Consider the following 23,503-nt stretch of genomic DNA (forward strand, 5'->3'; position numbering starts at 1 on the left):
TAATATCCATGAGGATGTGGGTTCAAACCCTCGCCTCACTCAGTGCGCTAAGGATCTGGTGTTGCCGTGAGCTGTGGTGTGGGTCACAGATGCAGCTTGGACCTAGTGCTGCTGTGGCTGTGGTGTAGGCTGGCAGTTGCAGTTGAGGCTCTGATTTGATCCCTAGCCTGGAAACTTCCATATGCTGCATGTGTGGCCCTAAAAAGTTAAAAAAAAAATTGATCATTTATATGATCATTTATATGTAACACATGTATGTTTAGATACACACAAATATAGACCTGAATGCGTATATGAAATTCTAACATTTATGAGTCATTGGATACATTTAAAGCATAAGGGAGTTTATTTTAAGTGTTACATTGACGTTACTCTTTAAACTTAAGGTGAAAAAAATATAGTTCTTTATACATAGGAGAATATATGTCGTTTTTTAAAATTCTACTAAGAAAAACACTAGAGGAAGAAACTGAAGACCCCTGCGTGGACTAGGAACAGCCCGGAAGGCATGGTCGAGTTGGCACGAGCCCACAGTGACTGTCCCTACCTCCTCACACGTCTGAAGTCTAAGCGGTTCTTCAGACGGCTTCAACGAGGGTCACTTCGCCCTTATGGACGTCCTTCCTCCAGTCAAAAATGCCCTCCCTGGAGTTCCCCTTGTGGCACAGCGCTAGCAGACCTGACTGGTATCCGTGAAGAGGCGGGTTCACTCCCTGGCCCCACTCATTGCTGTGAGTTGTGCTGCCGCTCAGATCCCGCGTGGCTGTGGCTGTGGCGCAGGCTGGCTGCTGCAGCTCCAGTTCGACCCCTGGCCCAGGCACTTCCATGTGCCATGGGTGTGACCCTAAGAAGAAAAAAAAATTGTATCAGCTTATTGTTTTAACCATAAGAGCACATCTATCCATCTGTAAGATACACTGAGATTTGCTAAACTACAACCAAATTATTTGCAACAAGTTTCCTTGCCTGTAAAGGACTAAATAACACTCAAGGTAAATTAACTGAATCTGAAGATAGAACTACACTTGAACATTTAAAGACAAGTATATTGTTAAACAACATTATATTTAAGAAGAGAGTTTGCGAACTAAATAAAATGAATAGTACTTTATTAAGTCAGCTTATTATGCCATTAACTTTTAGTTTTTCTTCTATGAATATAATCGGTTAAAGAAAAGATAGTATCAGTCTTTCGGTAACTAAAAATTATAAGGTGAAAATTGATTCACCAGAATCTATGGCCAGAAGACAGCACAGCTAACGATATTGTCTCCAGAATTTCGTACTACAGCTTGAATTTAAATCCACTATTTGCTATTATATTACCATTTTCTAAAGTATTCCCTTCTACCACGGTCCAAAACTCAATCTTCCTGCCACTTATGTGTTTATTAAATATCTGCTCATTTAGTCAATGAGCATTACTGACCATCACATGCATCAGACACTAGGAATAATACGGTCCCTGTGACAAAAATTGTGTCCTGGATTAAATGAAGACTCACTCTGTTCTGCCAGCTGCTGCCTGAGTCTAGGACCCCTTCACTTCCACTTTGCAAACTGCAGAATCACAAAACTTTGTGATGGGGAGTGATTTTCAACCTTACGATCAATTAATTTCTAAATTACGAGCAATTAATTTCTAAAGAAATTAATTAGCTGACTTGCCCAAAGTTAGAAAGCTGCCTGGTGAGGGCTGGGGTCCCTCTCGGATCCCTGGAAGCCCAGCCCCACCCTCCTCCCATCATCACACCTGTATTCCTTTCTTTCTCCATCAGATCCGCTTTTCCTACCAGCACTCTGGATCCCTCACTTGTCAAATATTCATGCGGTGTGTGTTCCAGCACCTTGCCATTTCATTTTCTCTCCCATATCTACTCACATACTTTGTAGTAGCTTCTTTGTTTTTTGGGTTTTTTTTTTGGTTTTTTTGTCTTTTTTTGCCATTTCTTGGGCCGCTCCGGCGGAATATGGAGGTTCCCAGGCTAGGGGTCAAATCGGAGCTGTAGCTGCCAGCTTACACCAGAGCCACAGCAACACGGGATCTGAGCCGTGTCTGCAACCTACACCACAGCTCACAGCAACACCAGATCCTTAACCCACTGAGCAAGGGCAGGGATCAAACTCGCAACCTCATGGTTCCTAGTTGGATTCGTTAACCGCTGTGCCACGATGGGAACTCCTGTCTTTTTGTCTTTTTAGGGCCACACCTGTGGCATATGGAGGTTTCCAAGCTAGGGGCCCAATCGGAGCTGTAGCCACCAACCTACACCACAGCCACAGCAACACGAGATCTAATCCACATCCTGTGACCTACACCACTGCTCGTGGCCATGCCGGATCCTTAACCCGCTGAGCAAGGCTGTAGGAGATTTTATCTCCATTAACCACTCTCTACTCATCAGGCAGCTTAGAAGTCTCCTTGTAATTCCCAACTCCTGTTCCCTCCTCCCTCCTTACTTTTAAGAAGCTGTTGACAAAAAACAAAAACAAAACACAACCTGAAAGTTGAGAGTTAAGTTTTATTTGGGGTGAAATTAGGACTTAAGCCCAGGAGACAGCATCTCAGGGAGCCCTGAGAAACCACTCCCAGGAGGTGAGGGAGGAAGCTAAGATATATGAGTTTTTGCAACAGAAGGGACGTTAGCAGGAACAAAAGATTTACAGAAAACCAGATTAAAGAAAGCCAGTTTCTGTGGGAAGATGTAAGAGTCTGGGCTTCCTGGAATCACCCCTTTGGTCTGCACCTCAGCTGGGGGCCAGTCTTTGTTTCTCCCCTGAGTTCCCTCGGGGCCCACTGGCCCACTCCTGGGAGTGGCTGGTCTCACCGAGGACCATGACATCTTTGGTTTTGTCCTCTTAACGGAGGCAGTCGTTCAGAGAGCTCTGAAATTCTGCCCCAAAGAGGAAAGGGGACCCTCGGGACCCAGGTCCTCACGGTGAAGGGGGAGGTCACGCAGCAGGCCCACGGTTTACAGAGTTTGCTGCTGGGCTCGTGAGCGTTCCTGCTGGTCCGGGCCTCGGGCCTCCGTCACCAGGAAGGATTTCAGTGGTTTTCTAGATGGGAGCAGATGCAAGAACTGCGCTCATAAAGTCTCCTAAAAATATCTAAGTCTCTGAAGACCTGTCCCTCCAGTTTCCCAGAGCACAGAGGGCCTCGCTCCCGGTCTCCACCCGGAGCTCCGCTCAGGGGATGCGGATGGTCGGTAGCGGCAGGGGCTCGTTGTTCTCCACGTAGAGGCAGATGGCAAGCACCACACTCCCGTTCGTTCCCATCCTTCAGGTATCTACCTCCGCATCACCAAACAGCTGACGATACTGACACTCAGCTGGATGTCCCTTCCGAGTGTTCTCTCTTGCACCTGTCATAGGACTTACAGCTCCATATGGACATATCTTTTTTTTCTTTTCTTTTTCTTTTTATTTATTTATTTATTTTTTGTCTTTTTGCCTTTTCTGGGGCCACTCCTGCAGCATGTGGAGGTTCCCAGGCTAGGAATCTCATTGGAGCTGTAGCCGCTGGCCTACACCACAGCCACAGCAATGCCAGATCCGAGCCGCATCTGCGACCTACATGGCAACGCTGGATCCTTAACCCACTGAGCAAGGCCAGGGATCGAACCCGCAACCTCATGGTTCCTAGTCAGATTCGTTAACCACTGAGCCACTACAGGAACTCCGAGGATCAAGTAATTCTTAAAAACAAAAGTGATCTGGAAGCACAAGACTTACAGTTAATGCTACCCAATGTCAGGATGGGCTAAGAACGTTGTGGCTTCCTAAGTTAGAAAATGCCATATATCAAAATTTTAAATGGAACACATTATTTTTTTTCCAATCAATCCCCCCTGCCTCTGAAAAAAATTTTTTTTCTTTCCCCAGGGGGAGAGGGGAGTATAGGATATGGCTGGGAACAGTAGTAGTTATATTAGCAGTATTTTGTTGTTATGATAAACTCTGTATTCAAACTTGGTAAAAGCCCATTAGCTGCCAAGAGGGAATAAGAAATAAATTTCCAAAAATGTACAATTTCCTTTAGAGGAATTTCAGAACCAAAAGGCTAATTTCCATGAAACCTATAGAGAAAGAAGTTGAAAAGTCCATTCGTAAAACTTTTATTCCACTTGCTTGAACTTAGTACACGTGTCCTTCACAATTATGCTTGGATTGTTCATGACAATTTCATGAGACAGTAAACAAAGCTAGCCATCATCTCACGTTATTTCCCTGTCAACTATTTTTATAGCACATGCATGTCAGGCAAGTATCAAAAAAAAAAAAAGCAAAAAAGCAAAAAAAAAACCTAAAAAAAGTTAAATACATGGATTTTTTGTTTTACTGCTGTGCTCAATACACATGAAAGTCATGGATAGGGAGTTCCCGTCGTGGCGCAGTGGTTAACGAATCTGACTAGGAACCATGAGGTTGCAGGTTCGATCCCTGCCCTCGCTCAGTGGATTAACGATCCAGCGTTGCCGTGAGCTGCGGTGTAGGTTGCAGACTTGGCTCAGATCCCGAATTGCTGTGGCTCTGGTGTAGGCCAGTGGCTACAGCTCCGATTGGACCCCTAGCCTGGGAACCTCCATATGCCACGGGAGCGACCCAAGAAATAGCAAAAAGACAAAAAAGAAAAAAAAGAAAGAAAAAGAAAGTCATGGATAGCAAGCAATTCATTTTTGCTGCATCTCTACTTGTACATTTGTTCTTAGGTTGCCTTCAACAATTAAATACAAATAAAATGAGTGTAGCAAAAATAATGAACAGCAGGCCACTTTACAAATAATGGAATGTGACCTGTTTCTGCCCTTATCCAGAGTAAATGGGGTCACCATTACAAGGTACACTTCTGTAGCTGTAGTCAAAGTTGTGCACACTGAGACCGAGTATCCCACAGATAACACATAATTTTACATGTAATATCCACGGGATATCCATTTCCACTACGCCTTGTAAGTGTACCCACGACTACATCTGTGACTGGAACCAATTATCCCTTTTAGTCGCCACCAGGACAAACCAATACGTAGGCAGTTTTCTTTGCTTAGATATGGAAGCAGTTTTAACACTGGCCCTTGTGAAGCCACAATATACCAAAAGTACTATGCCAAACATTTATAACTTTTATAAAAATTCCACATCCCCATATGGGCCACCTCAAGACGAAAACAGATAACTCCTTAAATGTTCACTGGCTCTACTTCCCTAATATTTAACTTAAAAACCACATGGGAAATATAGACATTCAAATAGAAGTAACATAAACCTGCCATAAATCATAAACACAAAGCTATTTGTGGGACAGCATGGATGACAAGTGGTCTACTGTGTAAATTTTAGAGTAAGGCAGACAGAAGCTGGAAGGCTGGTTAATTTTCCCCTCCTTCTCCTGCTTCAGCCGCATCTCCTGGGGTATCCGATGTCCCCAATGTCAGGTTGTCTCAGTAACTGCATTATCAGCGTGCTGTCCTTGTATGACTCTTCACTTCATGGATCAAGTTCAGCAATGGCTTCCTCAAATGCAGTCCTTGCAAGAGAGCAGACTTTCTCTGGGGAGTTCAGAATCTCATCACAGAACACAGAGAAGTTAAGGGCCAGACCCAATCTGGTAGGACGTGTTGGTTGTATTTCCTTTATGCTGATTTCAAAAGCTGGGTACGCTTGCTGTGACGGATCCACAATCTCTTTCTTCTCATCACCAGCAGTGACCTCAGCCAGGTGACAGTAGGAGTCTCCTTTCATTTTCAAATAAGAGACTTTGCTCTCTGCTTGTGAAGCATTGGGGATCAAGTACCTTTTTTTTTTTTCTTTTTTGTTGTTGTTGCTATTTCTTGGGCCGCTCCTGTGGCATATGGAGGTTCCCAGGCTAGGGGTTGAATCGGAGCTGTAGCCACCGGCCTATACCAGGGCCATAGCAACTCGGGATCCGAGCCGTGTCTGCAACCTACACCACAGCTCACGGCAACGCCGGATCGTTAACCCACTGAGCAAGGGCAGGGACCGAACCCGCAACCTCATGGTTCCTAGTCGGATTCGTTAACCACTGCGCCACGACGGGAACTCCAGTATGAAGTACTTTAAGAGAGACAGTACAGCATTGCCGATATCTCAGCTCGGTCTCAATTTTCTCTCTGTATTCTCCAGCCATCTGCTGGTTTTTTCTCAGCACCTTCTGTCTTTTGCCCAATACTTGAGACAACGCTCCAAGGTGACCTACGGGCTCGTACAACATTTTTAGAAGCAACTGAGAGAAGATTCTTCTCCTCATTGGACAATTCAGCTCCTTGCTCAGTTCCAGACTTCACACAGACTTCTGCCATGTCATTGATATATCGCTCAGCCTGCTCGGCCAGTTGGTTCTTCTGCACCGGCTCATTTTTATCCACGACTGGATGTTGTGTCTGGAGTGGGTGGCGGCAGACAGGCTGGGGCTCGGCCGTCTCTGGGTGGCAGTGGCGAGGCTGAGACTCTGTCCCTGGATCTCACTGCTCACAGGCTACAGCAGCTCCACAGACAAGGGGTTTCCTTGGGCTGGGCTTTTAATTTTATTTATTTATTTATTTAGGCTTTTTAGGGCCCCGCTTGTGGCATAATGGAGATTCCCAGGTCAAGTCTGTTTCATCCTATCATACCACACCCCCTTTTGATGATAGCGGCACCCCCCACCCCCCACCGGGTCCCCAGTCTTCTACTGCAAGGCGGGTGGGCACTTCAGGCTGGACACATCAGAGGCAGAAACAGGCTTCATTTACTTTACATCAGGGGACCTGGGCCTTCTCAGGGCTCCAGCAGCACTGGGCTAGCCATGACCCCAGGCCTGGGGTGGGACAGCCTGATCCTGCCACTGCGTGATTCTCTCACCCTGTCACTGGATGTCACAAGTGTAGTATCACTGTGACACTGACCCACAGCCTCCATCTGCCTAATGCTTTTCACCCTGACTGACAATCTTGGACTCCTTAGGTTTCCTTAGGGCTGGGGAAAGAGGGTTCTGACTCTCCCATTCTTTCTACTGGTGTTTTCTTCTAGAAGTTGTCCCCCTCGACAGGGACAACTCCTTCCTCTGAACCAAGCAGTCACCACGGCAGTTGCGTTGTTTCCTATTAAAAAGACCTGAGACACTGTTGTTAAAATAAATAATACATTTATTACTTATGACTGGCAGATTCTATTTCTGATTTATTGTTTCCGTGTTTCAAAAGAATTTCAAAGTAACAAAATGATTTTATACAATAGACGATGCAGGGTGGGGCTGGGCTCAGGGGACCACTCCATTTTTCAGCGGGTGGGCAGAACCCTCTGGCTCCAAACATGTTTGGAGCTGGTTGAGTCCTGGTCCCAGTCCTGAAACCTCAGGAAGTTAAGTTCCCCACGCAGGGGGCTGGAATGTGTTCAGCCACAGCGATGAGGTGCTAGTTCAGATGCGAGAAGAGGAACTTCCCAGAGGAGCAATAAAACCTCTGAAGCAGAAACAGGAAGACAAAAGGGCATTTCCTTGTGCTCCTCCAGGGTCTCCACTCAGAACAGCAGGGCCTGCCTTAGAGCAGCGGAAGGAGGCCCATCTGATGGATGCACTTTCTTCTAGTAGCTTCAAGACAGGGCCCAGCAGGACCTTCCCCCGCACCCAGGGGGTCCAGGGAGCTGCCAGTCCTGGATTAATGAGATGGCCCCGCCAATGACTCCAGCTCCTGGGAGGCGCAGCCAGGTTGTTGATCACAACGGACCAGCACGGACACACTGGAGCTGGACCGATAGAGTTTATAACATTCGGGTCTGTACTCAATGTTCCGGATTGTGTGTTCAAAAGAAACAAAGCGGACACCCTTCTTGAGGTTAGAGAACTCGTGGTTGACCTATTAGGCAGAGAAAGAGGTAAGTCCCATTGTGATCTGGCCTTTCTGTTGCATTAAGCCCCCCCGTCCCACGCGGGCTTCGTGCTACTCCTCTTGCGGGGGTGGAGGCTAGTCCCTGTCCCCTTGAATCTGGGCGGGTTTCCTTATAACCAGGAGAGTGGCCTGAGTGATGCGGAGTGACTGTTTCCAGGAAACTTCCGAGTAAGGCTGGTCAGGAAGGCCATGCAGCTTCTGCTGGTTTCTCACGGAACCCTCGTGATGGTGGAGCCCTGACCCACCAGGAAGCAGCCTGAAGGGCCTGAAGCGCCATGCTATGAGGAAGCCGAAACTGGACCAAGCAGAGACATGCCATGTCTCTGAGACGAAGTTAGGGGCTGCCAGACCAGCTACGGCCTGCTGTATACACATTTACAACCTACCATGCCCTTCTGCTCCACCAGGGTCTGAATGCAACATGAGACACTGGGGCCAGAAGCTTCCAGCAGAGCCCTACTCATAGCAACCATGAGAGGTGATCACTTCACTGCCTTTTTTTTTTTTGGTCTTTTTGACTTTTCTAGGGCCGCTCCCTCGGCATATGGAGGTTCCCAGGCCAGGGGTCCAATCAGAGCTGCAGCCGCTGGCCTACACCACAGCTACAGCAATGCGTGACCCGAGCCGCGTCTGCGACCTACACCACAGCTCATGGCAATGCCGGATCCTTAACCCACCGAGCAAAGCCAGAGATCAAACCTGGAACCTCATGGTTCCTAGTCGGATTCGTAAACCACTGGGTCACGACGGCAACCCCCCTCACTTCACTGCTCTTGATCCCAAGTCACCACCCTGGGGGGCAACCGGTCATGCAGCAATAGTTCATCAGAGGCCTCACCAGCCTTTCCCCACACCCGTCAGACTCACCTGGAGGAAGACACACTTTCTTCTCGGCTGTTCGGGAAAACGCAAAGGAGCAAAACGATGCAGGATGGCCTTGTTGGCATCTAGGAGGAGGACCGTTAGTTCATATCGATGTTTGCTGCTTTGCCGTCGTTCTATCCGCCTGGGGGATAAGGGAGGCCTTGAAAGTCAGGTGTTCTTTGGGGGAACCTGTCTGTTCAGCCTGAATGGCCTTCCCATGGATGCAAATCCAGAATGGTCGAGTTCCCATCGTGGCGCAGTGGTTAATGAATCCGACTAGGAACCATGATGTTGTGGGTTCGATCCCTGGCCTCGCTCAGTGGATTAAGGATCTGGTGTTGCTGTGAGCTGTGGTGTAGGTCACAGACGTGGCCTCGGACCTGGCATTGCTGTGGTTGTGGCATAGGCCAGCAGCTACAGCTCCGATTAGACCCCTAGCCTGGGAACCTCCCTATGCCATGGGAGTGGCCCTAGAAAAGAAACTAGAAACAAAATCCAAAATGGTGCTGTGGGAGTGCCAGCTATGGCACAGTGGTTAAGATCCAATGTAGCTGCAGCTGTGGTGTAGGTCGCAGCTGTGGCTTGGATTCAGAACCTGGCCCAGGAACTTCCATATGCCCTGGAAGAAGCCAAACACACACACCCAGAAAACCTTCCCAAATTGTGCTGTGGTCCCCAGGACTAGCACCATGTGTCACTTGGGAGCCAGGCCGCTCTTCCTGCTCAATGAAGCCCAACTGCACTAAACAAGCTCCCCAGCTGGTCTGCATGCACATCCAAATTACAAGTGAAGACCCAGAGCAGAGCTTTTCAGGGCACCTCCTCCCCTGGCATTGCTCCTTCTGTTTCCATGGTGGCCAAAGATGTCCTTTCCAGTGTATACAATGCTCACGCTGTAAGATTCAGTTTTCCTACCCGTTATTTCAAAGGATCCAGGGAAATCTTAAGAAGTGGTAATGGGGTTCCCAAACGTTCATCAAAGAACAGCCACCAATATCCATCGATAGTAACTAGATAAAGCATGGACTCTTCACATGATGGAGTCTGACACGGCCATGAAAGTAAACTAACCGCAGCCACATACAAATACGGGTGCATTTTACAAACTTGTTACTGAGTCATAGATGGCACATACGAACTACATAAATTACACATTCCATGACTCCATGTATATTATGTAGCCAAACAGACAAACTTATCTATGGCACATAACGGAATTAGGAGGGTACTACCCTGGGGTCAGAGGTGATGGAGGATGGGAAAGGAGGGTGCTGGTTGGGTGGGGGTTGCTGGCAACATTCTGTGCTTGATGTAATGAGAATGTGTTCCTGTGTGTAAGAATCACTAAGTTCCAAATCCATGATCTGTGCGTTTTTGATGTTAGCAATTAAAAATTTAAAAACGAGGTGTTCTCCTGTGGTGCAGCAGGTTTAGGGCTCTGGGATTGTCACTGCAGCGGCTTGGGTTGCTGCTGTGGCATGGATTCAATCCCTGGTCCTGGAACTTTCACATGCCACAGGCCCAGCCAAAAAAGAAAAACACCACCACACAACTCAAGAGTAATGGGCGGGAGTTCCCGTCGTGGCGCAGTGGTTAACGAATCCGACTAGGAACCATGAGGTTGTGGGTTCAGTCCCTGCCCTTGCTCAGTGGGTTAAGGATCCGGCGTTGCCGTGAGCTGTGGTGTAGGTTGCAGACGCGGCTCGGATCCCGTGTTGCTGTGGCTCTGGCGTAGGCTGGCAGCTACAGCTCCAATTGGACCCCTAGCCTGGGAACCTCCATATGCCGTGGGAGTGGCCCAAAGAAATAGAAAAGAAAAAAAAAAAAAAGAGTAATGGGCGATGTAAAAATCACAGACAAGAATCTCCTTTTATAGAGATTTGGCATCACTATACTTCTTGGAATTCAAAGTCTATACTTCTCCCACATATTTTTGTCCTAATGTACCACTAATATTTTTATGATCTTCCGACTTGCCTTTCATACTGTCATGTGCCAACCACCACATATATTGATACACATAAACAATATAAACAAAAATTAATTTTTCTCCCCTGTGACCACGAAGCTCTAAATGAAGCATCTGGAATCTTGAAAAGATACTGTGTAGAAAAGCACTGACCCTTGTCCAAAGGTAGGGTCTTTGCCCTCCGCTTCTGGGAGGTCATCTCTGGACACTCGGAACCTCACGCCTGACAGTGTCTCTGTTTGTCTGGAGCCCTTGAGTCACACTGGAGAGCCTGTGGCTGACTTGCTGGGGGCTGTGTCTACTTAATGAGCACTAGGCACTCTGGGAAGGCCAACAGGGTGACTTAGGAGGCATCAAGCAGGTATCAGCTGGCCTAAAGGCTGAGATGAAACACAGGATAAAGCCCCAAGGGAGTTCTCATTGTGGAGCAGTGGAAATGAATCTAAGAACCATGAGGGGGAGTTCCCACTGTGGCTCAGTGGTTAACGAATCTGACCTAGGAACCATGAGGTTGCGGGTTCGATCCCTGCCCTTGCTCAGTGGGTTAACGATCCGGCGTTGCCGTGAGCTGTGGTGTAGGTTGAAGACGTGGCTCGGATCTGGTGTTGCTGTGTCTGTAGTGTAGGCTGGTGGCTACAGCTCCAGTTGGATCGCTAGTCTGGGAACCTCCATGCCTTGGGTGTGGCCCTAAAAAGCAAAAAAAAAAAAAAAAGAAAGAAAAAAAGAAAATAACAACCATCAAGTGAGCTTCTCTGGCTGGTAACAGCCCACTGTACAGTCCCCCAAAGATGCCAGGATAGTCATGTGTCCTGGCTCCACTGGGAGAGGGCCACAGCAATCAGCGTTTGATGCTGCCCTGTGACCTTCCTCTCGGCTAATTTTCATCTGTATCTTTCCCTGTAACAGACTGATTGTAAAAATCAGTTTCAGTGAGCTCACTCTTTCTACTGAGTTTGAGCTAGATGGGGGCTTTGGGAATCCTGCAAACTGGCCATTGGGAGGCATCGCTGGATTGTGTCCCTAACTCTGTCGTTGGCTCTGAACTTCTCACAGATGTTGGTGCCTGGGTCTCACCCCTGGCACTCAGCTCTAATGGATATAGAGTGTGACCTGGGCATCACTTGCAAATATTTCTGGGTGGTGTAGGCAAAACTGGGAATCACTGAGTATTAAGATCAACTGGTACAGCATTGCTCAAAGCAACACAAATATGCCACAAAAGTGTGAGAAAAGACTAAATTAAAAACAGGAGCTGACTGTAAATACATCTGCTAAAGATTCTACACCACAGCTCGTGGCAATGCCGGATCCTTAACCCACTGAGAAAGGCCAGGGATTGAACTCACATCCTCATGGATTGTTAACTGCCAGGTTTGTTAACCCACTGAGCTACAATGCTAACTCCCCAGTAGGTGAAAATTGTAAATGGTCGCTTTACCAGTCCTTTCCATCTGGGGACCATCCAACACAGCGAGGGGCTTTCTTTTTCTGTACCCGTGGAAGACTGAGACAGGAATTGGGAGGCACAACCAATGGTGCTCCCACCATAAATGTCATCTCCAGCTGATCAACTAGAGAACAGGGGACATAAACTTGTAGAGGATTTTGAATTTGCCTCCCTTAAAATCATCTGGCTCCCGTTTCCCCCCGGAAAGTCCTCATGGGTCCCAGTTTCAAAACCATCACTACAGAGCACAAGCTCTGGAGTCACAGGAGTATGAGGTCCTGCAAGCCCCAACTCTGCCACCAGGGGGCGTCACCTCCCCTTTCTCAACTTCTCAGGTTAGGGTCTCAAAAGACACTTTACCACAGGGGCAAGGATCACGCAGGGAACTCACTTCAAAGCACTGGCTGTGTGCTTGACTTATGACTCTGTCTTATAAAGATGGGGAAACTGAGGCACCCTGTGACGGGCCCAAGACCACAAAGCTGGGCCCAAGAGCTCTGGGTTAAAATCCAACCTGGCCTCTTCCAAATCAGGCCCCTTTGGGGGTGAGAGGACAGGTCCAGGGGTGTGCTCTGCTAAGTACTTGAGCTAGAGTTCCTGTCCTGGCTCAGTGGTAACGAACCTGACTAGTATCCATGAGGATGCGGGTTCAAGGTTCAATCCCTGGCCTCGTTCAAGTGGGTTGTTGCCCTGAGCTGTGGTGTAGGCCACAGATGTGGCTCAGATCCTGCATGGCTGTGGCTGTGGCTGTGGCATTGGCTGGCAGCTGCAACTCTGATTCGACCCCTAGCCTGGGAACCTCCACATGCTGCTGGTGTGGCCCTAAAAGGCAAAAATAAATAAATGAACGAATAAACAATAAGTACTAAGGCTATGATGGTGGTTCAGTCTCTTCCCACCTGCTGTACCCTAAGGGGTTGTTAGCAGGCCTCAATGAAGTCCCTACGCAAAAGACTCACCAAAAAGACTCTTTTAAATCACACTCACCAATCAGAGACCCAAATCTCAATCTTGCCGCTGTCCAGGAGCTCTGGCCAGAGACCCTCCTCCTGCAGGTCCACCACTTGCTTCTTCTCAAACCACCTAGGAAAGTGGGAGAACGGTCCATGGGAGCCAGCAAGCGCTCACCACCACCCCGGCCCGTGGGGAACAGGGACGGTCACCTGTAGAGATAGCGAAAGCTGTTCTTCCAACCCGCCCTACGGATGACGCCCTGCCACTTTTCCTTCAGAGCCACCTCCTCCTCTCTGCTCACCCGCGGCCTTTTCTGGAAGTCTTCTGTTAGATAAAAAATGTTTGTGCTCAGATTTCCTCGACCGCCCGCGCATCCAGGGATCAGTCCTGTGGGTTCCCCATGAGCTCCCCCTCCCCCCACCTCGCACCTTCCCACAGGCCGGCGTGAACCTCTTTCCTGGGCTCCCTACCTTCGCCCTTGGGGTCCCGAAAGAGGTTCTGATGCAGAGGTCTGCGCACGCAGAAGCGGCCCAGGACAGAGGGCCTGGTGTCGTCAGCGGGGGGCAGGCAGCTCTGGAGGACTGGCCACAGGGCGCGGTGGTCCCGGGCCAGGATGATCAGCCACAGGTCCTGACAGTCCACCAAGGCGCGCCAGCGCCGGCACACTTGGCGGCAGTGTCTGATGAGCATGCGTGGGGGGACCTGGCTCAGCACCATCAGGAGCAGCTCGGATGGCAGTTGGTTCAGGCCTAGCGCCTCCTCCACTTTGGGCTCTGGCACGAGGTCCATCATGGGCTGGTCCAGGGAGGCCGAGTGGTCCGTGGCCTCACAAGGTCTGGCGGCCACTGCGGGGGTAGAGACCTCAGCCACCAACAGCCCTGCCCTTGCCACCCGCACCCCAAGACAGAGTTAGCTGCCTCCCCAGCCCGCCCCCCCAAGTCTAGTCCTCAGACTCCTAAGCCATCCCTGCAGCCTCCCAGCTCATCCCCCACCGCCATGGGCACCACAGCACAGGAAGCCTGCTGGCCTCCGTGGGCCTCCGTGGCCTCGCAAACCCGCGAGTCTTACCCGGCGTCGCAGCCATTGCTCCCTGAAGGCTGACCTTCACCTTCTTGGGTGCGCCACCCCCGGGCCAAGCCTGTCTTTTCCGTAAGCCCGCCCTTCTTAAGGCCCCGCCCCGCCCCACCTCTGACTCCAGGGTCTCTGCCTGCCCCGCCCCCGCCCCGCCCCTCCAAGCCCCGCCCCTCCGGTTCTCCAGGTCCCCCCTACTCTGGGCTGTATTCCACCAAGACTAGGGAGATTTTCCAGCAGGTCCCCAAGTGGAGCAGAAGTTCGCTCCTCACCAACCCGGTTCCCTCTTCACTCCCCCAGGCAATTTGAAGCAAATCTGAGAAATTACACCCTTCTCTCCATAGCAATACATTTTTTTTAACATAATTTCTAAGCTCGTCGGATCCTTTTGCTAATGAAGTTATGAAAATTGTTTATGATCCACTCAATCGTGTGTTTAAAAATGAGTTTGAAAGATAAAACACTTCAAGCAGGTTCAAAGGGCGCATACTGACGCATCAAACCCCTTTCCCATTCTTCCATTTCCTTCTCAAAGACAGTCTCTGTTGGGTCCTGGATTCCATCCGTGCAGTGCTCCCATGAAAAAGAAAAATATAATTGGATTCCAAAGGGACTTATTACCAAAGTTCTCTTTTGGTTTAGAGGTTAAGGAGCCAGCTTGTCAACACAGTGTTGGCACAGTTGCCACTGTGGAAGGGGTTGAATTCCTGGCCTGGGAACTTCCTCATGCCTTGGATGTGGAAAAAAAAAAAAAAAAAAAGGCTGAAAAGGGCTTACTGCCTAGAAGAAAAGGATTAGAGAGTAAGGGCTCCCAGGAGAGGAGGGTTACAATGCCCCAGGGGCCTTTGGGGGAAGTTGTGGGTGCCATTGTCATGTCACAGTTCTGGCAGTGTCCTTGGGAAGCAGGCACAGGACAGGGCCGCCCAGAGGAGGAGAACTGTCCTGGATTCCTCATCCTCGTCAATGCCCCGGTCTTTTCAGGGACCAGGAAAGCCTGTTCCTCTGAGCCTAGACCCCAGTTCCAGTTTCTAAGTGTAAAGTGTGTTAATTGACACGGAATGGTCCAGGAACACAGCTACTGGGCCGACTGGAAGATTGTCCTTGGCTTTGTGGGCACTTTGGTAGTTGGGTCCCTGTTTAGGAAAACCACAAGATCTTTTCATCTAGGCAGCGGGTCTTATGGAGCTTTTGGGATCCACAGAGGGGTCTGAACATCCTGGGGATTTTCTCAGATACCCTGGGGAGGTTTTAAAATTCCAGCCCCAGATCAGGTCTGCATTTGTCACAATTCCCAAGGGAGGCTGGTGGCTATACACTGCAGACCACATTTCGAGTATCTACATCCTCTTGGGATCGCACCTAAGCATCATTTGCACATTGAAAAAAGTATTCTTGGGAGTTCCCACCATGGCTCAGTGGGTTAAGAACCCAACTAGTTCATGAGGATGCTGGTTTGATCCCTGGCCTTTCTCAGTGGGTTAAGGATCCAGCGTTGCTGCAGTGTAGGCCACAGAAGCTGCTCAGATCTGGTGATGCTGTGCTGTGGAACGTCCATATGCCACAGGTTCTACGGCTAAAAAAAAGAGAGGAGTTCCCGTCGTGGCGCAGTGGTTATTGAATCCGACTAGGAACCATGAGGTTGCGGGTTCAGTCCCTGCCCTTGCTCAGTGGGTTAATGATCCGGCGTTGCCATGAGCTGTGGTGTAGGTTGCAGACGCGGCTCAGATCCCGCATTGCTGTGGCTCTGGCGTAGGCCGGTGGCTACAGCTCCGATTCAACCCCTAGCCTGGGAACCTCCATATGCCGTGGGAGCGGCCCAAGAAATAGCAACAACAACAACAACAAAAAAGCCAAAAGACAAAAAAAAAGAGAGAGAGAGAGAATGCAAATTGCAATAAACATGATAAATTTGCTCAACCTTCCTTAATCAACAAGGAAATGTAAATTAAAACCACTATACATTCACCAGAATGGCAAATAACAAAACCCCAAAAAACAAGAACAAACCAGAAAAGCCAGTGTTAGCAAGAATGAGGAGGAACGGACAGGAGCTCTCTTCCACGGCTTGTGGGAGTGAGAATATGGGGGTACCACACCAGAAACTTGCCAGGCATGATGTGTGTAACTGAACACAGTGACACAACCAGCTCTTTTACCAGGAAAACGAGTTTTATTCAGACGCAGCAAGAAATTGTAATTTGTGACATGTGATGAAGCATATGCAAGTCCCCAAAAGCAAAGAAGAGGGACTTTTTACAGAGGAGGGGGGACGTTTGGAGGGGCTGTTATAAACAAAAAGTTCATTGGAAGAAACTATATGCTCTCACCTCCTTCATCAACAGGGCAATGCCAATGAACAACTCTGTACATTCACCAGATGGCCGAAGACACAAATAAAACCCCAAGGACAAACCAGTAACAAACACAAAACTTAATCCTAGTGAGAATGTGGAGTGATGAAATAAAATTTATATTTCAAGGCAGGAGAACAAAAAATTAAACAGAATCATCTCTGTGTTCTTGTCTGCGCCTCCCCCCATGTACAAGGTGCATACGTACTGCACGGTAGCTAGAGCTCCTCAAGACGACAGTTCCTGCTCAAACATCGAGACCAATTTTCTTTTTTCTTCTAAGGCTAGGAATGTAACCTCCTAACGAATAAGATTCTTGAGCGTTCCCGTCGTGGCTCAGTGGTTAACGAATTCGACTAGGAACCATGAGGTTGCGGGGTTTGATCCCTGGCCTTGTTCAGTGGGTTAAGGATCCGGCATTGCCGTGAGCTGTGGTGTAGGCTCTGATGAGGCTCTGATCTGGTGTTGCTGTGGCTGTGGTGTAGACCAGTGGCTACAGCTCCGATTGGCCCCCTAGCCTGGGAACCTCCATATGCCAGGGAGCGGCCCTAGAGAAGGCCAAAAAATAAACAAACAAAAAAAAAGATTCTTGGAGTTCCTGTCGTGGCTCAGCAGTAATGGATCTGACTAGTATCCATGAGGACATTGGTTCCATCTCTGGCCCCCATGAGTGGGTTACAGATCTGGCATTGTTCCTATCATAGCTGAATTAGGTGGCCAAATGAATTTGGGAGAATAATTAATAATTTAGCAACATGGGAGTTCCCGTGGCTCAGTGGTTAACGAATCTGACTAGCAACCATGAAGACTCGGGTTCAATCCCTGGCCTTGCTCAGTGGATTAGGGATTCGCAGTTGCCATGAGCTGTGATGTAGGACACAGACGAGGCTCGGATCCTGCATGGCTGTGGCTGTGCCGTAGGCCAGGATCTACAGTTCTGATTTGACCCCTAGCCTGGGAACCTCCATATGCTGCAGGTGTAGCCCTAAAAAGAAATAATAATAATAATTCAGCAACATGAATGAACTAGAGCTTCCCATAGTAAGTGAAGTCAGGTAAAGATAAATATTGCATGATATCACTTATATGTGGGATCTAAAAAAATGATACAAATGGATTTATTTACAAAAGAAATAGACTCCCGGACATTGAAAACAAACTTATAGTTACCAAAGGGGAAAGAAAGGGACAAATAAATTGGTAATTCGGGATAAACAGATACATACTATTATACATAAAATAGACAAAGTTCTCTGAAGGATAAATACCAGTAAACCTCTGAATCACATTACTATACACCTGAAACATTGTAAATCAACTCTACACACATAGATAAAAAGTTTAAAACAAATTTTAAAAATCAAAAACAAAAAAATGCTGTAACCCTAGCATTTTAGTTCATATTCTTATTCTTCTGAATATATATATGTATATCTGGAAAGTAATCCAGCATATAAATACAAGGGTATATAACATGTGTTAGTTAAAATTTGCATGTATATGTATAAATATATATACAAATCTAGTATATACATATTACGTACCATACAACATATACAAGTTATTTCAAGTTTGGATATGTGGTTGCTATTTTGTTGTTGTTGTTGTCTTTTGTCTTTTTAGGGCTGCACCCAGGGCACATGGAGGTCCCCAGGCTATGGGTGGAATCAGAGCTGTAGCTGTCGGCCTACACCACAGCCACAGCAACTTGGGATCCAAGCCATGTCTGACCTACTCCACAGCTAATGGCAACGTTGGATCCTTAACCCACTTAGCAAGGCCAGGGATCCAACCCGTGTCCTCATGGATACCAGTCGGGTTTATTAAACACTGATGTACCATGGGGAACCCCTATGGTTGCTTTTATTTCATGCCATGGCCTCTATCTTTCTCTTCCTGAAAATGCCTGTCTCATGTGTTCCTCATATCCAAATTCATCCAGTTGACCCAAAAATAGCCTCTAAGAAGAGTTCCTTTGTGGTGCAGTGTGTTAAGGGTCTGGCCTTGCCACTCCAGCACCCTGGATCACTGCTGTGGTGTGAGTCCCATCCCTGGCCAGAGAACTGCCACATGCCATGAGGAAGGCCAAAAAAAAAAAAAAAAAAAAAAAAGCCTCTAGAGCTGAACTGTCCAAACCAGTATCACCTCCAGTACCACACACTGCATCTGGTCATGACTCTTAGGTCTGTTTCAGCTTGTCACACCCCCTTTTGATGACCCTTGCAAAACACCACCCTAACCCTCCAAATGTGTCCCCAGTCTTCTACTACAAGGTGGGTGGGCACTTCAGGCTGGACACATCAGAGGCAGAAGCAGGCTTCACTTAATTTACATCAGGGGACCTGGGCCTTCTCAGGGCTCCAGCAGCACTGGGCTAGCCATGACCCCAGGCCTGGGGTGGGACAGCCTGATCCTGCCACTGCATGGTTCTCTCTCACCCTGTCACTGCATGTCACAAGCGCGACGTCACTGTGACACTGACCCACAGCCTGCATTTCCTAGTGCTTTTCACCCTGACTGACAATTTGGATTCGATGGTTTCCTTAGGGCTTGGGAAATAGGGTTCTATGCTCCCATTCTTTCTCCTGGAGAACGCCTTCTACTGGTGTCTTCTCCTGGAAGTTGTCCGCGATGCAACGTGATGTGTTTCACTTCTCCTCCTTTTGGGGGCTCCCGGCAGTGCTTTCCATCTTCTGCGGGTAGCAGGCGGGGTTTCCTTAGCAGCGATAGCACTTGCCCCAGAGACGCGGGGGGTCCCCGCCACGGGCTGGCGGCCCCCAACAGAGCAGCTCGCTAGAGTTTGCCTCTTAGCAGAGGTGCCTGCGGGGACCGCTGGTGGCGGGCAGAGAGGCGAGCCCGCCCTCCGCGCCGCGCTTGGATGGGTCTCCTGAGACAGCGCGGGCCCCGCCGGCTGGGAACAGGTGCACCTTGCAGCCAGGACTCGCCAAGCCGCTGAGGAGCCCGGCGCCGAGGGGCAGCTGCCAGGCAGACTCCCCGTGTCGGGATGCCGCTTCGCTGCCGGCGGCTCGGCCCAGAAAGGCAGCGCGAGACCCAGTGGACGGCTCCCCGACGATGCGGCGAGTCCGGAGCGGAGGTAGGCAGCGGGCGGCCACGCGGGGGTCCCGTGCGCAGGATGCCGCCTGGCCGGCAGCAGAACTTCCCCGACGTTCTACGACGGGCGGGCGGTGCCCCGGCGGCCTCGGGTCCCTTCTGCTCTCCTCGCCGCCGGGTCTCCTTCCCTCCCTCTCCCCCTCCCCCACTTGCGTCCCCTCCCCGGCTCCTCTCCGCCCCGCCAGCCTCTGGGGGGACGGGCGTGGAGGGTCGGAGCCGCTGGGCATGCGGTGGCAGAGGCTCAGGAGGCCGAGCTCCACCCGGGCGCTGCCCTCCCGGCCCGCGGCGCCCTTGCCTCCAGCGCGGCCCTGGGGGGCAGAGGGGCGAACGTGAGGACCTGGCTCCTTGGACGAGTGAAGCAGCCTCGCCACCTGGAGCCGCTTCAGCATCCGCCGGCGGCGGAGGGCGCTGCGCCGGGGGATGGGGCGATGGCGGAGCGAAGGGGAGGCAGAACCTCTCTTCGCTCCCTTCCTCCATTTATGCTGGCGATTGCTTGGTCTGGACCCGCAGCCTACGTGGCTTTAAGTGGTGCCTCTTTCCACCTGCCTCATCCGCCTGGGGTCCAGCCTCGCGCTCGCCAGATGGCTCTTGGGGCGCGCTGTCAAGGAATATAGTGCCCACAGACTTGGTGGACTCAAGGGGATGGGCCAGGACCCCGCTTCCTCTCCAAGCCCAGCTCCTTCCCCAAGGCCATGGAGACCACCACCATGCCCCCTTCCACCCGTGTTCCCGGCCAGCCCCTCCGCTGGTGACACCGCCTTTTCCAGGGAGCCCAGGTGGATATCATTCCTATGGTCACCATTAGGCAGGCTGCCAACCGGCTTCCCTGGACACCGGGTGCCCATCTGGGTCGCCTAAGCTCCACCGTGGAAGGAGCGCGGCGGAGACTCCCATCCCCAGTCCCTTTCTTCAGTAGCAGCAGCACCCCTGGTGCCAGGAACCCCCAGTACCCAGACCATGCATGCTCTCTAGGCCTGCTGCTGCAAACTTGCTGTTGAGGAAACTTTGGCCTCTGTCCCCTGGTACCTAATATAGTTTTGGGTGAAGGAGTAAAAGAGCTTTTATTACATTGCTAGGCAAAGGAGGCCACAGCAGGGTAATGCATTAAAGACTGTGCTTCCCCTGGGAGAAATTGGAAGGTTGTTTCACAGCTTTGGGAGTGGAAAGTAGGACTGCAGATAAGGATCAGGGCTGGAGGCAAGCTTGCATTGTTTTTCAAAGGGGTGTTTAGTGGTCTAGTGGGCTTTCCGAGGGGAAGAATGCTTCATTTACATCTTCCATTTGTTGGGGGTTTAGTTCTGCAGAAGAACTCAAAGGCATTGTTATGTATATTCCTCGAGGAGGAACCAGGACCTGCCCCAAGGTTGCATCATTGTCTCTTGGCTGCTCCTTCCAGATCTCTGCATCCCCTCCCTTCCCTGATTAGCAACTGTTTGAACCTGACCTTTGGAACTCAGGAAAGGTCTGGAAGCCTCAAGATTATTCCCTAAAAACAAGAAATGGGGGGGGGGGTCACAGAAAGGCTGGTGCCCAGGAACCCCACAGGGCCCTGCTCCTTAAGCTGCCTTCTCCTGCCTTCGTGATCCCACCCCTTTCTGGACTGTCTCCCTCTCAGGATGCTGCTCCTTCTCATCGTCTCCCCTACCACCACCCGCCAGTAACTAGTGCCAACCCCAATTTCCAATTTCGTAAGTAAGCGCTCGGTCTGAACTCTGATTTTCTGCTGAGTTTCCTTCCTGCCTTCCTGCTGTCTTTTCCCCTCGCTGCCTGTCTCCCTGCATCCTTCACCCACCACCCTATTCCAGGTTTGACACATAGAATTAAAACTGGCCACTAGGGAAGAAAAAAAGGTGCCAGGCCTGGCCTTTTCCCTCGCGTCGGGATGTGTGGTGAAGAGAGCAGCCCAGTCAAGCCCCTTGGGCCCTCCTTCAGGGGGTCCCAAGTGGGAACCCACTCCCTTCAGGGGGTTAAAGCTGGTGAGTCCTCTTCACTGCAGACCAGCTGGCTGGCCCTGGGATCTGGCAGCGTGAGCGCTGGGAGGGGGGGCCTTCCCGAAGGCAGTGGGCAAATCCATCTAGATTATACCACGAAGGAAAGTGGGGTCCTTGTGGGGGTGGAGGGGGGCTGTGAGGAGGTGTGTGCGTGATGATTTGATGGAGATGTCGGTGCGGGGAAGCTGAGTCACTTGCAGCAGTCCTGACCCAGGCAGGGACCGGGAGGAGTTAATTAGAAGCTCTTGTGGGAGGTTGGGAAAGAGGAACCCCTTTCGAAGGCCTAAACTGCTCACCCCCTACCCTGCCTCTGGCCATTCTAGGGTGTGGAAAGGGATTCTGTAGCCACCTAGTGTGAGCTGAAGAGAGGGAATTTTGAAGGGAGCCCAAGCCGAGCTGCTGCCTCGAGGGTCTTGACTAGAGGTGTTTTCTCAGTTCTGCCGAAGCTCTTGCTGTGTGCATTGCCCAAAGGTGGGGCGTGAGCCTCATCTCCCCTCCCCCTATGCCTGAGAAATTTAGGCAAAGTAGAAATTGATGCCCTGGAGGCTGAGAAAATCCAGCTCCCTTGCAACAGGTCCCTCTTTGGTTGTAGCTCCATCAGCCTTGGCTCAGTTGCTGCCAGGAGCTGGCCATTTTCCCCAAACATGACAGCTTTCTGTCTGTCTGGGAGGTGTATGTTTTCTCTTTATCTCTATAAATGTTTTAGATGACTAACTGACCTCCCATCAGCCCACCTTGTTCTTCTATCTAAGGATTTTTTTGTTTGTTTTTTAGGGCCTCGGGTGCGGCATATGGAAGTTCTCAGGCTGAGGGTTGAATATCGGCCGGCCTATGCCAGAGCCACAGCAATGCGGGATCTGAGCCTCGTCTGTGACCTACACTACAGCTCACAGCAACGCCGGATCCTTAACCACTGAGCAAGGCCAGGGATTGAACCCTCCTGGATCCTAGTTGGGTTTGTTAACCACTGAGTCATGATGGGAACTCCCAAGATTTTTCTGCTTTAGTCAGTTATACTGTACATTTTCCTCTAGAAACACTGCTGTTCTACTCACGGTCCTAAGAGCTAAAAGCAGAGGGACATGGCTCTCTTTAGAGCCATTTTAAAGCTGGTCTCAGGGCCTTAAGACTGTGGTTTAGGCCTTCCTCCTCTCCTCAGGACTGAAATAGAGGGGATTAAGGCTGAGAGTTCATTTTTGCAGGCTTGATGGGTGAAGCCAGCCAACTTTGTGTCTGGGATATTTCGCTGATGGTCTTTTTTTTTTTTTTTTTAAGCACAGCGTTGATCCACATGCTTGTCAGAAAAACAAACAAAGCTGGTTTGTGGCAACTTCTGTTAATAAAGAAACCAGCTTTTTAAAACCCGTGTTAAGTGAGAAGCGCGAGCGTGCTGGGGGGCAGAGTGTGAAAGCAGCGCTGTCCTGGTGCTACCAGAAAGATGATACCGGAATCCGGGTATCTTCGCAGCAGTCGGAAGAATGAACTCCGAGAACACACAGGCAGCAAGCAAGCAAAGTCTTTATTACAGGAAAGCGGAGAGCTCCCAGGGCTGCTGGGAGGGGGGAGAAGAGCCCCCTTCTCTATTATCCTATAGGGATTTTTATTCCTTAATGTTGGGGGTGGGCACCAACGTGGGGTCCAGAGAGATGTGGTCTTCTCCCATTGGCCTTGCTCAGTTACCTGTATCAGTCCTTGTCCAATAGGGTCCTGGGGGTGGAAATATCCCGTAAATCTCATAGTTTCTTTGCCCTTTTCTTCCCCTAAATTGAGTCATTGGAGATTAGGGATTACGTCCTTCTGGGTGTAGGCACACTCCCTTTAGTAAACAAGGCCTGTAGAGATGTTAATCCCGAGAGCTCTTA

The 23,503-nt window shown here is 49.9% G+C and overlaps 1 protein-coding gene and 1 pseudogene across 1 annotated transcript; both read right to left on the minus strand.

Moving 5' to 3' along the window:
- Window positions 1–5,366: 5,366 nt before the first annotated feature.
- Window positions 5,367–6,915, minus strand: LOC125112442 (14-3-3 protein zeta/delta-like; annotated as a pseudogene).
- Window positions 6,916–7,652: 737 nt separating this feature from the next.
- On the minus strand, window positions 7,653–14,201 carry LOC125112443 (F-box only protein 27-like). The gene is made up of 6 exons (XM_047754626.1): window positions 14,186–14,201; window positions 13,588–13,962; window positions 13,327–13,441; window positions 13,151–13,246; window positions 8,751–8,889; window positions 7,653–7,850 (listed from the first exon to the last, which is right to left on the minus strand). The coding sequence occupies exons 1-6, from the start codon at window positions 14,199–14,201 to the stop codon at window positions 7,653–7,655; spliced, it is 939 nt and encodes a 312-aa protein (XP_047610582.1).
- Between the last annotated feature and the right edge of the window lie 9,302 nt (window positions 14,202–23,503).

The sequence above is a fragment of the Phacochoerus africanus genome, chromosome 12 (assembly GCF_016906955.1).
Source record: "Phacochoerus africanus isolate WHEZ1 chromosome 12, ROS_Pafr_v1, whole genome shotgun sequence".
Taxonomy (NCBI): Eukaryota; Metazoa; Chordata; class Mammalia; order Artiodactyla; family Suidae; genus Phacochoerus; species Phacochoerus africanus.

What these genes read in the sequence shown, in the direction of transcription:
- LOC125112443 (XM_047754626.1), bottom strand. An exon ending in AGCTTTCGCTATCTCTACAG is followed by an intron (nt 13,247 to 13,326) that starts GTGACCGTCCCT and finishes CCACTTTCCTAG; the next exon opens with GTGGTTTGAGAAGAAGCAAG. An exon ending in GAAAGTGTGTCTTCCTCCAG is followed by an intron (nt 7,851 to 8,750) that starts GTGAGTCTGACG and finishes TCTGCCTAATAG; the next exon opens with GTCAACCACGAGTTCTCTAA.